The sequence below is a fragment of the Canis lupus genome, chromosome 7, assembly GCF_011100685.1.
Source record: "Canis lupus familiaris isolate Mischka breed German Shepherd chromosome 7, alternate assembly UU_Cfam_GSD_1.0, whole genome shotgun sequence".
Lineage (NCBI taxonomy): Eukaryota > Metazoa > Chordata > Mammalia > Carnivora > Canidae > Canis > Canis lupus.
Genome location: NC_049228.1, coordinates 78,619,003 through 78,636,050, shown reverse-complemented (window position 1 = coordinate 78,636,050; position 17,048 = coordinate 78,619,003). Strand labels below are relative to the sequence as shown.

At 39.7% G+C, this 17,048-nt stretch overlaps 1 protein-coding gene across 10 annotated transcripts in view; it reads right to left on the bottom strand.

Annotated features, from left to right (window-relative positions):
• Positions 1–287: 287 nt before the first annotated feature.
• Positions 288–17,048, bottom strand: part of CEP192 (centrosomal protein 192) — a 157,370-nt gene continuing 140,609 nt past the window's right edge. For 6 of the 10 annotated variants that reach the window (XM_038543931.1, XM_038543936.1, XM_038543933.1 and 3 more), the window contains 7 exons: positions 15,071–15,150; positions 14,045–14,140; positions 9,512–9,631; positions 8,957–9,075; positions 6,405–6,534; positions 5,649–5,707; positions 288–697 (listed from right to left, as the gene is read on the bottom strand). In XM_038543931.1, the coding sequence (XP_038399859.1) occupies positions 556–697; positions 5,649–5,707; positions 6,405–6,534; positions 8,957–9,075; positions 9,512–9,631; positions 14,045–14,140; positions 15,071–15,150 (746 nt within the window). In that variant the 3' untranslated portion in view covers positions 288–555. Of the gene's footprint in view, positions 698–1,639; positions 4,143–5,648; positions 5,708–6,404; positions 6,535–8,956; positions 9,076–9,511; positions 9,632–14,044; positions 14,141–15,070; positions 15,151–17,048 lie in introns of those variants that run through there. The other 4 variants (XM_038543935.1, XM_038543937.1, XM_038543938.1 and 1 more) reach the window with 3 other exon arrangements.

Genomic DNA, 17,048 nt, shown 5'->3' with positions numbered 1-17,048 from the left:
AGCTTTCATCACAATAAATCTATTTCAAAATACATCAACCTCTCCAATGTATTTGCACAGAATATGAATTCCCCTACTCTAGAGAAAAACAATTTCTTTAAAAGTACACTTCCTTTCTAGTCTGGGCAATTAGCTAAGAGACAGAGGACCAGAGAAGGAATTTCTTAGAGAGAAAAACAAACAAACAAACAAACAGTGTAATGGAGGGGGAAAAAAAAATCACAGCAGCTTGAAATAAATAGAAAAAAGCAATATTCTGATTTCTGTAAGACATCATATAAAAAAGGTTCAGTGGAAATTAAGTTTATTTCTGGATACACCACAGTAAAATATATGCCATATTTATTCAGAGTATCATAATCAATGCAAAAATAGAATTCTCTTCTCCCCTTAAAAATGTTAAGTATAATACTATAGGCTACATACATGATATCTTAGGTCTTCAGTATAAGCTTCTCAAGACAAACAAAAATCTTACAAAATATATACAAAAGAATATTGTAGTGTAAGAAAAAGTTACCAAAACATAACTTTTGTAATTTACACAAAATGTATCTAGTTGATTTTTTCAAGAGCTTCACCCATTAGTCGAATAGCAACACTCTTGCCTTCATCTGTTTGAACAACAAGCAAAGCTTCAAATTTGCCCGCGGACTTGGGTCTGAACTGCACAGGCATGTTGATGTAATGCTGCGCTCTGTGAAGAGAAAGGAAAGGTCATCAGCGTGATGCTACAGCAGCAAGTGCATTACGGAAATGTATCACTGAGAGCACAATCGGATTTTCATGAAAGAATTTAGTAGAGTTACATTCAGTTTAAGTTTAGTTCTCATTTCTTTGATGCTATTTAATAAGAAACTGGCACGGAGGAGAGGGCCATGTAAAATCTGATTCAAACAGTATTGCATATATATTCCTGGCTATTCAACAAAAATAGGAAAAGGGAAACGAGAGGTCTGTGCTACTGTGTATGGAACTTTGTGTTCTGTTTGCAGAGGCAGAGAATGGCCTGCCTAAGAGTGAGAGAACACCTGACATATCCTGACCATCCTCCTCCAGCAGCATACTCAACCTCCAGCAGAAATACATATAATATATAGATTTTAGATTTTTATTTGACAGAGCACAAGTGGGGGGAGCAGCAGGCAGAGGGAGAGGGAGAAGCAGACTTCCTGCAGAGCAGAGAGCCTGATGTGGGACTTGATCCTGGGACTCCAGGACCACGACCTGAGCCAAAGGCAGACACCTAACCAACTGAGCCACCCAGGAGCCCCTGGGGTTATTAAACCAACCTGCTCATCAACAGGTCTGTGCAGAGTTTGCTCCAGTATTCTTATCAACTGTTATAAAAAACTTTCTTGAAAATTTATTTTCAGATTACATTTGACCCTCAAACAATACAGGTTTCAAATAAGTAGGTCCATTTATGTGTTGATTTCCCCCCCACCCCCCCGGAAAAGTACAGTACTATAAATGTATTTTCTTGGAGCACCTGGGCGGCTTAGTGGTTGAGCATCTGCCTTTGGCTAGGTTGAGATCCCAGGATCAAGTCCCATCATCGGGCTCCCCACAGGGAGCCTGCTTCTCCCTCTGCCTGTGTCTCTGCGTGTCTCATGAATAAAATCTTTAAAATAAAATGTATTTTCTCATGATTTTGATCACATTTTCTTTTCTCTAACTTACTTTATTGTAAGAATATAGTATATAAGACATACACAAAAATGCTATTATTGGTCAGGCTTCTGGTCCACAGACCATTAAAAGTTAAATTTGGGGGGAGTTAAAAGTTATACACAGATTTTCTACTGCATGGAGGTCGGCAGCCCTAACTGTTGCATTGTTCAAGGGTCAACTGGATACAGAGGCAGGAAATGAGTGCCCTGTCTCTAAAACTATTATGTTGGGGGTGCCTGGGTGGCTCAGTTGGGCTGAGCATCTACCCCTTGGTTTCAGCTCTGGTCATGATCTTAGGGTCATGAGATCAAGCCCCTGTCAGGCCCGACACTCAGCAGGGATACTGCTTGAGATTCTCTCCCTCTCCCTGTGCCCCTCCCCCTGCTTGCATGTGTTCATTCTCTTTCTCTAAAAAATCATTTTTTAAAAAATATCATGTTGGGAGGTTTCTGTTCATAAAACTAGATCCCAAGAGCTTCAAAAACAACAACAACAAAAAACCCTTTATTCCTTTTTTTTTAAAACCCTTTATTCCTATGGTGACTGAAACCACATATACTTTATCACAACCTATGTGATGTCACTGACGTTTAGTCTTAATTGTTTTAAGTGAAAATTTATAGCTTTTAGACTTTCCTCAGAGGGAAGGTACTTCATCCTTGAGTCTCATCTCTGAACTACATGTTTTAAAGTTCAGCAATCAGAACGGTTATATGCTTTTGTTTCCACTATATCTTGGAATTATGTTTCCTGATAAAACTCAGTACAGTGTTGGCTTTTGGGTATTTTAGTATTTTGGAGAACAGTTTTAGTATTTCAGAGCCCCTTTCCTGGATATAACTGGCAGGGCAGAATTTTAAAAATATATGTATATGTACGTGTACACACACACACACACACACACACACACACACCACACATCTGGGTTATTTTCCCCAAATGCATTGTACTCTAATTTCCTATATCAAAGCAATGTGACTTTAAGAAAAATGGTACCTAGTCCTTGGCACTGACAAACTATCATTTTATCTTTCACATTAGCATTTCTTTTTTCTTTTTTTTTTAAGATTTTATTTATTTATTCATGAGACAGAGAGAGAGAGAGAGAGAGAGAGAGGGAGGCAGAGACACAGGCAGAGGGAGAAGTAGGCTCCACGCAGGGAGCCCGATGTGGGACTTGATCCTGGGATTCCAGGATCACGCCCTGGGCTGAAGGCAGGCGCTCAACCTCTGAGCCACCCGGGCGTCCCTCACGTTAGCATTTCAGCACCCAGAATAATGTAGTACAGTTTGCTAACTTAAGAGGCTTTATACCTTATAAGTTACTGAAAGTAATAAAATATCCTGAAATAAATCTGAGAAATCCATCATTAACAAATTTTAATATGGAACAGAAATGTTCTATATTCAACTGAGAATGTTTTAAGAATGTATTATGATAAAAATGTATTGTTTGCTTTAGATTTATAGGTACTCTGAATAAACTAGAATGTAATTTAGAAAGGACTGTGAAATTGAACGCAGCTCTAAAACACTACAAGATGGATATATTTAACCTTGTACTATTATTAAAAACTGCTTTGACCTCTGTCTTCTACAGACACACACCACACACACACACGGAAAAAGGTAGGGCCCAGAGGAGACGTCTAGTTCAAAATCCCTTAACTAGCTGAGGACCAACATTACAGCAAAGGCACAAAAAGACCAAAGAGGCATAAGAGAGTGAAGCACTCTAAACCACCTCCTTAACTACATGTCCCCATCTACAGAAGCTACAAATTATATAAACCATAATTTTTCTTTCTCTTTTTAATTGAAAAGGAATACTCTGTGCAGGAAAAAAGTAGCCCTTTAGCATAGCCAAGGTACTATCATTATCAAAGAAAATGAGGTAAAACTCCTTGGTTCCTGTGTGTTGGTAAGAAGTAATGACAGTGCTGTCCCCAGTGTGACTTAGTGTGAGAACCTTCCTATCCTCTGGAATGACATAACAGAGTTGGGTAGCTCTGCAGCAGGAGCCTGCCAGGATGCTGGGTACAGGCAGACGTGGGCACAGGAGGGGAGAAATGAGTTACTCTACTGTCTAAGCAGATTAGACTTGAATAAAACAATAGGTTAACAGAAGAATGCTCTTCAGGGTTAAGTGGAACATGAATGAATTCTTTTTACACAGCTATGACAGAAATGATCACTTCAAGTCCTCAAAACAAACGTTACCAAAAAAGTGATAATCAGGGTTTATCTTTCCCTATTACATTCTTTACAATCTATCGCTTTAAGGGGGCTACATCTCCCACATACATTCATGTTCCCCACCTCTGAACTAGGCAAAAGTCCTGTGGCCTCTGGGGGAAGCTCTCCTGACTATGTTGCAGTCAGTTTATGTCCCAAAGGCCTTGGGCAGCTTTCACGTTTCAGCAGGAGAACAGCTCCGTCAGGCCTCATGAGTGCCATGGGGAAGGTGCCTGTTTGGAGTAAGGCACGGATTACCTCATGTACTCTATAGATGACTAAAGAGTCACGTTATTACTCTGGCTGGAGTTAATGGTGTCATAGAGCAGACAGAGATCTAATTAACAAAAACATCACTAATCAAAAGCTGGCAACTGCCTCTCAGACCCTCAGAATAGGTTTCTTCCACCTGCCAAAGCAAGCTAGATGTTGCTCTCAACCAGCATTTGTATTTCATGAGCACAAAAGCACTCAACACTTACAATAAGAACAGGCACTATTATTTCAGTTTTATGGTAAAATTTTCAAGTGAGATACCATAGCAAAGTTTTGCTTCTTCTCCAAAGATGAAAGAAGTCATTCTTACTTTAAAATGTAAAATTTCAGCCTATGGAACGGTCATGAGAGATGATTTCAATGACTTGGGGTTGACTTCACTTGGTCGTCTTCTTCCTCACGTACTCAGTAGTGCTCACCCACTGTTAACACAATCTAACACCACCCATCCTAGATCAGTAGGGCAAAGAAAGCCTCCTTAACTGGAGGCCTGCAGGCTGCTGGAAGTCAAGGACTCAGAGCACAGAAGCTAGAAAATGTGTAGTCATGGTGTTTTAAACTTAGACCTTTCTCTTCCATGTGGCTTTTTAAGCGATTATAAGAAAAGAAGGGATGTGAAAACGTGTTGTTCCATCACAATCCATGGGGCTGGTCCTGGTGCTAGTCTTGGTGCTTCAGAGGCAGCCCTAGAATGTTTACAGGGTGCTCCAAGTTTTCAATGGAACATAACATGTTTTTGGAATCATCTAACACTAAAATAAAAGATCTTATAATTAATTAAATAGCTTAATTAAAGATTCAAAGATAGAGATAAAATTATTCTTCAGTGGTAAGTCCAACAGAACCCTACTGTTAAAATTCTATATAACAGTAACAACCCAGTTTGAGATTTCAATCTAAATATAGATCATATGGAAAACAAAGAGTAGCAAGGATGACAAAAAAATGAGGCCCTAGTTTAAGAAGTATAGGGTATTTGAAGAAGGACAAATATAGTAAAAGTTTTCCCAGTTAATCTGGGAAAGATTTTGTCCCAATTATTGAAAATTTAACTCCCTGATCCTCAGCATAGTAAAAATAATACTTAAAGCAGGATTTATTCTAAATCATAAGATAATTAATATTTTATATATTTATGTGACGAGCAAAAGACCAGGTAGCAGGAATCACATGCTAAATCCAAACCATCTCACAAGTTTGGGTTGCTAGATAGTAAAGCACACTTATATGCAGTCATGAAAGGCAGTCATGAAATGCTTTCCCTGCAGGTTCCTCAGCTTTTTTTTTTTTTTTTTCAAAAACATGATAAGGACTGTTCTGTGGGGTTGGTGATGGTGATGGTGATGACAAGCTATCGTGGAATGGGGAGAGCTCACAAGTCCCAACCCCCAGGAGAAATCCTAAAGTCCTGAAAACAAACTCCTGCACTAGGATGAGAACATTTTGATTTGTGATAAACTCACCTCAGAGAGTATTTTGAATGTTTGACGTAGAAAGGCTCTCTGGGACTTAAAAATTTCAGCTGGAATTTAAAATGAAACACTTTATTAAGTTATGCAAGTTAGATATTTGAGCATACTTAAAACATGCCATGCATTTCTTTAATTAAAGGTGTCTAGTAAATTTCAGTATAGTCACAAAATTAAGACAATAAATGCTCATGAAAACGCACTTAATTTAACATGAATTTACTCTAGTTCTAACTAGAGTAAATGTTATCCAGAAATATGTTGCTGTGATGGTACAGAAGAAAAAGAAAACAAGGAAAAATTTTAAAATGAAAATATGAAAACATGCTAAATATTTCTGATTTTGAGATAAAAACTCATGAATTTCCCAGGAGTCTGTTTTCAAACACAGTATAAGGCATTAAAAAAAAAAAAAAATCAACTCATTATTATAACTCAAGTATAAACTACAGAACGAGCTCCTAAATTATCAGGAAATTTTATATATATATTTTTTATAAATTTATTTTTTATCAGTGTTCAATTTGCCAACATATAGAATAACACCCACTGCTTATCCCATCAACTGTCCCCCTCAGTGCCCGTCACCCAGTCACCCCCACCCCCCGCCCACCTTCCCTTCCACCACCCCTAGTTCGTTTCCCAGAGTTAGGAGTCTCTCATGTTCTGTCTCCCTCTATTAGGAAAATATTTATCAAATAGTTGAACACATCCACTTTCCCAAAACCCACAATACTATTTCCAACTTACAGAGTGCATAATGAAAGAATTATTTCGCAAATTGACCTTCAACGTCCTGGATTCCCCTACCCTAGTTGGCAGAAACCGATACACATCTTCTGAGGCATAAACCCCACGGTGAGTCAGGTCAAGCTGCCTGCTTTGGAAACAGATTGAAAAATCAACTATTTAAAATCCAGGTAAGTAATTTAAACTACTTGTCTATATGCAGTTAGGAAGTGTTTTGTGTTTTGATTTGTATTTTCTCTCACAACTCAGCTGGAAACTAGTTCTGTAATGGCAGCTTCATTACTGTGTGTGAAGATCGAACACCACCACAGCAGTCTGACAAGCTGTAGGGTCAGCTGCTACATGGGACAGGACAGCTCCTCTCTCCTCGGAGAAAGCCTCTCTGCTCGCCTCACACCCCATGTGCATGCAGGTGCTCCTGTTGCCTTAGTTCACGTTACCCATACCACTCACCATGCAGTCCACTGGATGACCTTCATTTTTCCTGACACACTACCCTGATGGTAGGACTCAAGCTCTAGTCTCTCGGCAGCATTTGATGCAGTGACCTAGATGCCAGGCCGTCTGTGCAAGCTCATTCCCACTCCCTCACCACCAATGCTACTGTCCTCTGGGGCTGGATCCTGGACATCCCTACTGCTCTCGCACAGTCTCCCTAGGCAATTCCGGTGGTGATCCAGCAACCCCACCCTCATGTGACTCCCAGATCTGTATCTCAGCCTAGACTGCGCCTAGGCAACACGCCTATCACCATACAGTGATCTGTCTCCACAAATACAGATTAAACCTGGGATCTTCTCAAACCTGACCCTCCAGTTTATTTCTGTTTGGGAACCAACTTTGACCACTGTTCTCTTTCAAGCCCCCTTACTCAAACCCATTTACTGAGTCCTCTGAATTTCCTTCTATAGACTTCTCCTATCTGTCCATTTCTCTTCATCTTTCTTGACACTACTTTAGTCCTGGACTACTTAAAAATAGCTTCTGACTCATTTTACCATATCTACTCTTGCCTCCTTCTAATCAGACTGTACCACAGCCAGATGATTTTTCTACAAATACTGGAATCTGATCATGTCATTCAATGGCTTCCAACAGCTTCCTAGATAAACCCCAAATTAACATCTGACAGGTGAGGCCCTGTGTGGTCTGCTTTTCCCCACCAGCCCTCTGGCCTCAGTTCACAATACTCTCTCTCCCTCTGGGTTCTAGGCCTTTGGTCCTGCAAGGGCCAACAACAACCACCCAGTCCTTACACCTCCATCATTTCTACTCATCCTCCTCAACTCAAAGGTCCAATTTCAGGGAGGCTCTTCCCAGGTATCACATATCAAGCTCCCTCTGTCATGTTTCTCATTTCTTTCCTTTCAGTCCTTTCCATGGATGGTAAGTGAGATTATTTGTGATGGGGTTCCTTCTCCAGGAGATGAAGTCCCTGGAGCAAGGACCAGGGCAGTTCTGCTTCCACTACATGGCAGCACTCCGTAAAGATGAGATGAACAAACGAGTAAATGGCATCAAAAGAGTGTGGTAAGAACGCATATTCTTCAAAGGAGCCTAATTTCTTAAAAACTGCATTATTTACTTCCATTAGAAAATAAATGACAACATGTATATTAAATTTAGCAGGTATTTAACATTTAATTTTTCTCACAAGCATCTTCCTCCAGAACAAAGTTAGATCTAAACATTAGTTAATTAAGGATTGTAAGAAACATGTTTATTAGGTAAAATACTTAAATACTATCATTAGAGCTATATAAGCTCCTGGAAAAAAATTTTTTTTTAGAAAGTTTTTAAGGGGCGCCTGGCTGGCTCAGTTAGAGGAACATACAACTCTTGATCTTGGTGTCATGAGTTGGGTGTAGAGATTACTAAGAAATATAATAAATAAACTATTAAATAAAAATAAAAAAAGAAGTTTTTAAAGAATCAACTTTTACACAGTGTTCCAGGGAACATAAAATGGTATGGTCATTTTGTTTAAACTACCTGGCAGTTTGTTTTAAAGTTAAGCACATGTGTACAATATGACCCAGAAGTTCTATTCTTCAGGTGTTTTTACCCAAAGGAAATTAAAAGGTACATCCACAAAAATACACATACAATAATGCTCATAGCACCTTCACTTATAATGGCCCCGAATATGGAGCCACCCAAATGTCACCAGGAAAATGAATTAACTGTGATATGTTCACATAAAGCAATACTTGACAATGAAAAGGGACAAACTACATATATGCTCTACAACACAAATGAATCCCAAAAACATTATGTGTGGTGAAAGTAGCCAGACTCAAGGAGTGTGTATGTGTATGAAATTCAACAAAACCAACCTATGGCCATAGATCAGAATGGATATTGGGTTGAGGGTGGGGCTGACTGCAAAGAGATGTGTAAGAGCTTTTCAGGTGAGAGAAATATTCTCTATCTTCATTAGAGTTGTAGCAATGCATGAAAGCTCATAGGTAAGCTCACTGAGCACTTTACTGAATGTAATTATATCTCAAAGTACTGGAGAAAATGTCAAAAGAATGGCAAAAACAACATACCTGGGTATGAGAGCAGTCTCTGATACACCTTGTCTTCGGGGCTTAACTAAATTATCCAGTTTAATGAGGGAGTTTGTGGAAATTTGTGAACCTTCAGGCTCATTTTCTGCTTTGACACTCTATAAAAAAGAAAATGAAGGTGAGAGAGGAGAAATAAATACTCTTGGAAAAATATATAGACATTTACCTATCTGAATTCTACTATTTCCCTCATAACTTTTAAAAGAAAATTTAAGATTTGTAAATGCCCTGAATTGTAATTCCTGTATTTTTTACTGTTCAGCTTCTTTTATATATATATATACATACACACATACACAATCTTACCTAATCAAGTCAAACAAATTTCATAGAGCCAAACCCAGACCTCAAACATACCCATCAATAAAGGCAAATGAGAAAATTAAGATTACAGGGCCAGACAACAGGATTAATGAAATTAGAATACCACCAGGAATACAGTTTGCATTTTCAGGACAGTTTTCCATGTCAGTTTCACTTAATGTTTTTAATATACACACACAATAATTTACTTAAATTCAGTGTAATACTCACTTGCCCAGAGAGTTGAAATCTCAAGGTATGTTTCCTATGAGGCTCCTTAAGGGGGTTACACTCAACATCCCAAAACTGAGCATAATCCCCTCTATCTCTGGGCAAAAACGTGATGGAGACCTACAAAATAACACATCCAGGGGAGAAATTTAGATCCTGAGCCTCATATGCATGTAGTTGCTATATGGTTTTGCCACTAATTGAAAAGGAAATTGAACAATTCTACTTTTGAATTTGAACAATTCTACTTTTGTAATTTGAAAATTACACCATATCCAAAATACACTTTCCTTTCAGGTTCTATGTAATATATTCCTCAAAATGTAAATGTTATTTACATTATCAAAAATTTCTAGAGCTGTCAAGTACAAGACCTAAATCAAGATAGTTAACCCCAGTAACACAATCCAGTCTTTCACAGCAATGCTTATGGAACCCTCTTGCTGGCCACACAGTAAAGGCCTAAGGCCTAGAAACAGTTACTTCAACTACACACCTCAAAGTTATACATACGATCTATATGCATACAACCCGTAAAAACTCAGTAATGAGAAAGTTGTAAGATTTAAAAATAGACTTTTATAAAGTTTACCAGTGTTAAGTGCTTCCTTTATCAAAAAATTTAGTGTTGGGCAGCCCGGGTGGCTCAGCAGTTTAGTGTCGCCTTTGGCCCAGGGCGTGATCCTGGAGACTAGGGATCGAGTCCCACATCAGGCTCCCTGCATAGGGCCTGCTTCTCCTTCTGCCTGTGTCTCTGCCTCTCTCTTTCTGTGTCTCTCATGAGTAAATAAATAAAATCTTAAAAAAAAAAAATTTAGTGTTAAAAGTACTATTGGTTAGGTTAACCACTAATCAGTGTATTTGAGTCTGGACTTAACATTAAAACTGTTAAGTGACCCAATTTGTTAAAACAAAACGTAAGAAACAACGCAGCCAGCAAATCTTAGAGTGTGGAGGCAAAGGCGAGATACTGATGGAGGAGAGGCGATTATCAGTATCAGGGAATTACACCATTAAAGAGGATGTGGACGCTGAGAAGATCACAGAAGAATGAAAACAACCATGTCCTAAATGGTGAATATGTACAAATTATCTGGAATCACTGGGCACTAGAGTACCATGGACTCTACAAATCTCACCTAACATTGCCTTCCAACACCAAAAATAAAGAGGAGAAAGCCTAGTATTATTCTATGTGACACACATTAAGACACATAATAGGAACTTTAATCCCATTCAAATAGGTAACTAATTTTTTCTTCCTTCTGGATCACTATGTCAATAGTTGCAGTTTTGGGGAGTACTTCCCTAAACGGTTCCAGTATGATATTACCTTGCTTTCTTTTCCCTTAACATAAATTAAGTACCCAGACCTGGAGTTCAGTTGACAAATGTGACCTGACAGTGTGCTAAGCAAATAGTTCAGTCCAAGATATGCAGTGATGGACACAAATCAAAGATCTCATTGAGGTTTCCTTTTTATGTTAGGTACTGTGTAAAAGGAGAAATTCCCAGGAGACAATCTAGTCCTGCATCCTTGTTTTTCTATTTTCAAAGCCTCACTGAGATAGAATTCATGTACCATACAATTCACCCACTTAAGCATAGTCAGGGTTTTTAGTATATTTCCAGAACTGTGTAACCACCAGTGTAATCTGATTTTAAAGTATTTTCAACAATCCAAAAAAAACCCCAAACACCCTATACCATCAGCAGCCATTCCCCACTCTCCACTTTCACTCCCAGCCCGAACAACCATGTATCTACTTTCTGACTCTACAGATTGACCTATTTCACACGTCACACAAATTGAGTCATATAACTATGTGTCTGGATTGCTTCACTTAGCATGTTTTCAAGGTTCATGTGGTAGCATGTTATTAGTACTTCATTCCTTTTTATTGCCAAGTAATCTTTCATTGTATGGATATACACTTTATCACTCTATCAGCTGATGGACATTTGGGTTATTTCTATCCTTTCTGGCTATCTTGAATAAGGCTGCTACAAACATCTGTATAGAAGTTTTTGTTTGAATACTGATTTTCAACGCCTTGGGGTATATATCCAGAAGTGGAGTTCCTGGGTCATACAGTAATTCTACATCTAACTTGAAGAACTGTCAAACTGTTTTCCAACAGCAGTGGTACCATTTACTATTCCCACTAGCAGTGTAGGAAGACTTAATTTCTCTATAACCTCACCAAAACTTGTTACTGTCTGATTTTCAAAAACTCAGTCATCCTAAGAGTGTAAAGTGATAACTCACTGTGATTTTGTTTTGCATTTCCCTAATGAACAGTGATTCTAAATATGCTGTCATGTATTTATTGTCCACTGTGTATCTTTTTTGTTAGAGAAATGTCTATTCAGATCTTTGACCCATTTTTTAAACTGGTTATTTGTCTCTGTATTGTCTAGTTGTAAGAGTTTGCTTGTTATACATTCTGGATACAAATCTTTCATTAAATATATGATTTCTAAACATTTTCTCCCATAATCTGGGATGCCTTTTCACTTTTTTTTTTTTTTTTTAAGATTTTTATTTATTTGAGAGAAAGAATATGAGCCAGGGTGGGGGTTGGAGCAGAGGGAGAAACAGAATCCCCACTGAGCAGGGAGCCCAATACTAGGCTTGATCCTAGGATCCTGGGATCATGATCCAAGCCGAAGGCAGACGCTTAACCAGCTGAGCTACTTAGGTGCCCCAGACTTTTCACTTTCTTACTTTTTTTTTTTTTTTTTTTTTAAAGATTTTATTCATAAGAGAGAGAGAGAGAGAGAGAGAGGGAGAGACGCAGAGGGAAAAGCAGGCTCCATGCAGGGAGCCCAATGTGGGACTTGATCCTGGGACTCTGGGATCATACCCTTGAGCCAAAGGCAGACGCTCAACTGCTAAGCCACCCAGGCATCCCAGACTTTTCATTTCTTAATGGTATCCTCTGATGCACTCGAATTTTATATTTTGATAATTCAGCTATTTTTTTCTTTTGTTACTTGTGTTTTACAGGTGTCATATCTAAGAAATCAAGGCTTCCCCCAAGGCCATGAATGTTTACATGTTATCTTCCAAAAATTCTATAGTTTTAGCCCTTAACATTTAGGACTATGGTCTTCTTCAAGTTTCTTTTTGGATACAGTATGAAGTAAGGATCCAACTAATTCTTTTGCATGTGGATATCAGTTGTCCTGGCACCATTTGCTGAAAATATTCTTTCTTTATTGAATGGTCTCAGTACCCTTATTAAAATAAATAAATAAAATAAATAAACTGATCACAAATAGGGAGGTTTATCTGGGGACTCTCAAGTCCACATATTCTACACGTCTATTCTTATGTCAATACTATAGTTTTGATTACTGTAAGTTTTGAAAATGGAAAGTGAATCCTACAACTTTGATCTTTTTCAAGATTGCTTTGGTCATTCTGGTTCTTGTGCAGGTCTACATGAATTTTAGGATCAGCATGTCAATTTCTTTAAGAAAAACAAACAATAAACCCAAACAACAGCTGAGATTTTTGATTGAGATTATATTGAATCTGTACATCAATTTAGGGAGTACTGCTATTTTAGTAATATTAGATCTTCTGATCGATGACCATGGGATGTCTTTCCCACTGGCTTTTTTTTGGCAACCCTTTCCCCACTGCCTTTGCCCTAAATGTTGAACTTTTGTTAAGTAATGTGTCTGTTCCCTATTATGCTGCTTTGCCCCTACTGTGGGCTGGGAAATGAAATCAACTATGCTGCAGTATAGCATGTCTTTCCAAAAAGGTCAGAAACCCTCTGGAAGCCTGTTATACAGACCTAGTAAAGTACACAGGGTTTGTGACTATCAATGCTCAAAGATTCTTGTACAGTCAGTAATGAGTTCACAACTATAATCTAGAACTGATTACAAGTCTGAATCTCAAAAAGAAAAAAATAGTCTGAATCTCTGAATAAATAGACCAATATCCTATAAATGCTATAGTTTAAATGAGTTTCAGCTGTTAGTGTGAAAAAATATTGAGGCCAAGTGAATGATGACTGCCCCTAAGAGATATTTGAAAAAGCTGTATCAGGTCCACAAGTGAATTAGAACTTAAGAGGATCATGGTGCTAAAAAGATTCATCACCACTGGCCCATGAAAATATATTGTTTATTATGACATGAACACGGAGTTGTTTTTGAGTAGTGGCAGATTTTTCTATTATGGCTGGTGGACAAAACTATTGCCTAGATCAGAGCTACTCAGAGTGTGTTCTAAGTACTGGTAGTCTGTTGCCACATGAAATACTTGTATCAGAATGTAAATCAATCCTACCACTAAGCACGGCATTTTGTTTCGCTGTTTAGAAAGCAAGACCTCTGCTGTAGGAAGCAGTCCACTGATGTGCACTGAGGCAGGCCTCCTGTCCCGTGGCAAGCTGGTTGTTAGCAGTACTGGTATAGGGGAAGCAATTGCTCTGGGTGGCAACAAATGAGGCACTCCTGGTCAATCAACACCATGTTCTTGCCAATGGCTATGAAAAAAATGTAAAGACTCACCTTCTGAATTCCTCGGCTTTCCAGTATACCAGAAATAGGAGAACATCTGAATGCTGCATAGGTAGCTCTAAAAACATCTCCACTGTCATCAACTCCCTATAATCATTTAAACAAGCAAACAAACAACAAAGTCAGTAGATCAATTCAAAGCGAGACCATTACCTTTTTGGTTACCAAGGACACACAAATCCTCACCCCCCCTTTTTTTTTGCAGGGGATAGGAGAGCTCAATGCTTGCCTAAGAGTGGGAGCACTACTTAACTCTGCTCACACAAGACCTCCCACTACTCTCCTCTCCATCACCAGCCACTCCTCTTTGGCTACAGTTATCTTCAGAATGGTGCTCATGATGTGGAAGGACTGCCTTCTCCTCAAAGACCCTGCTGAATGTGCATTTTAACATCACAAGCAATATGAGTTATTTTTTGTCAGTGGGTACAGCACTATCTTTTGCACACATTTTGATAGTATTAGGGCTCAAAGCTTCTAGTCTCATATGAAATACATGGCGGAAAGGCCAGAGTATTCCAAACCACATACATGACAACATGCTCTATTTAGGTAGAGCCCAATGGTGGAGACTATTTACAGTACAGAGTAGGCTAGGACTCACAAAGAACATTCCATTCGGTCTCTTACACTGACTCCTCCTGGCTAAAAACACACATCAGTATTCAGAAGGTGGGAAAGAAAAATGCATACATGTGCACACACACAATGTTCCATAATAAAATTTTAGTATATTTTTTTCAAAATAAAGTTATTTCAGATAAAAATTAAAACTGTAGGAGGTACTGTTAAATGAGCTAGCACATATTTTCACATACATTCTTTAATTTGACTCTAAAAACCACCTTGTGCAAAAGATGGGGCATGTATTAGCTCCGTCTATAGAGGAAATCAAGGAAGTAAATTAGTAGGACAAAAACCTAATAATCCCAACCTATGTTTGTAATTCAGTATAAAAAACACCCTGAATAAAGTTTAAACATTGAAATGAATATGTTTAAGGCAATTATTACTGACCTTGACATAAGGTGGAGCTAAAGATGACAGATGCCACTTCACTTCTGCATTACCATGATTCTCAAGTTCCAGACAATTTTCTACAAGGAATACACATGTCACAATTCAAACAATTCTTGGAGAGGGAAGTCAACAAGCAGATTACTGTGATAATGTGTAACAATGAGTAATTACCTCATCATAGAGGAAAAATACACTCATGAGATCCCCAGAGGAGCCCAATGGAAATTTACAGTATTTTCTAACAGAATAAAAAACGAAGGGCTAATGAAAAGGGAGCTATAAGATGATTTACATGTTTAAAGAGTTACTGGCTGCTGTGGAGAAGAGACACTGCTAGGGAGTTGGAATGGATGAGGAGCCCTGGTAAGATGCCACAGCAGCAGTTGGGTTGAAAGGGGGCATGTGGGGTGGTCTGCAGCAGGCCTGAATCATTACAGTGGGAGGAAAAACAGCAGGCAGACAGGGGATCCATTGAGAAAACAGACCTCAAAGGACTTGCTAGTGGAGTATATGGGAGGAGGAGGGGAGGAAAGAGTGAATAACTTCCAGGGATTTGGCTTAACAGACAGACAGTGGTGCCACTTGATCACATAGGGTGGGCTGGAGGAGAGGCAGGTTTCATGGGTAAAACGAGTTCTTTTTGTGAGACGCCAACACGCAGAAGCTGGGCAGGGTGCAGGGAGATCAGAGAGAAAGAAGAGGACACAGGCAGGCCCAGGAAGAAGAGTCATCAAGGAAATCTGAGAAGGAGCAAGTGAGGCAGGGAAAACCAGGAGAGGCGCAAGGAGCAAACAGTCCAAGGAGGAAGGAGCGGCCACCAGTGTTGAGAGGTCAAATTAACAAAGGCCCACAGAAGAGACACTCCCTTTTCAGTGACCCCGATAGCAGGTAAGGGCGAGGTGGTAGCACCAGCTCAGTTACGGCCTGAGGAAATAAAAGCAGGGAGCACAATCTTTCCACGAGGGAGGGGTGTCGAGGAAGCAGGGAGAGCAGCAAGAAGTCATGGGGTCAAGGAAGGCATTCCTTAAACAGGTGATAGCAGAGGGAATTGTGTGCCAATGGAAAGGCAACAACAGAGGGAGGAAACTGAGGACACCGGAGAGAGAAAGCGAGGAGGAAGCGCCCGAGAAGGCATGAAGACATGGGCCTGGATTCCAAGCAGAAGGGTTTGCCAGAGATGGAAGTGGAAGCCTTGGATTTAGCCTAATGGCCTTTATATTTGCAATGATGTGTGAGGCAGAGTTGAAGAGCTCGCAAGAGCAAGAGTAGGAGTAGGGGAGGGGCACTGAGAAGAGAGAAGCTGTCAAATAGGGGGCAAGATGGCAAAAGAGGAGGGGTCCTCAACTCACCTGGCCCCACCAACTACCTAGATAAATCTCAAGCCATCCTGAATACCTATGAATTCGACCTGAGATTTAAAGAGAGAGCACCCGGAACGCTACAGAGAGAAGGGTTTTCGCTTCTAACAAGGTAGGAAGGAAGGGAAAAAATAAAAAAAGAATCAAGTCGGGGAGGGGCCCTGTGAGGAGCCGGGCTAAGGCCGGGCGGCAAAAGCCTCCAGGACAGGAAAGCCCAGTCCTAAGATGCAGGAAGTTTATTTTTTATGTTTAAAAAAACTTTATATTTTTTTAATTTTATTTTTTTAAATTTATGATAGTCAGAGAGAGAGAGAGAGAGAGAGAGAGAGAGGCAGAGACACAGGCAGGGGGAGAAGCAGGCTCCATGCACCGGGAGCCCAACGTGGGACTCCATCCCGGGTCTCCAGGATCGCGCCCTGGGCCAAAGGCAGGCGCTAAACCTCTGCGCCACCCAGGGATCCCGAGATGCAGGAACTTTAAAAATCCACACCAGATTCTTCCCAGACGAAAAAGCGCATATCAGAAAAATTGGGCAGAATCGCAGGAGGGGCAGTGAAGCCACCAGTTTCCTGAGTCACTAACAGAGGAAGTGTGCCTGAGGGGGGTGGGAGGGAGAA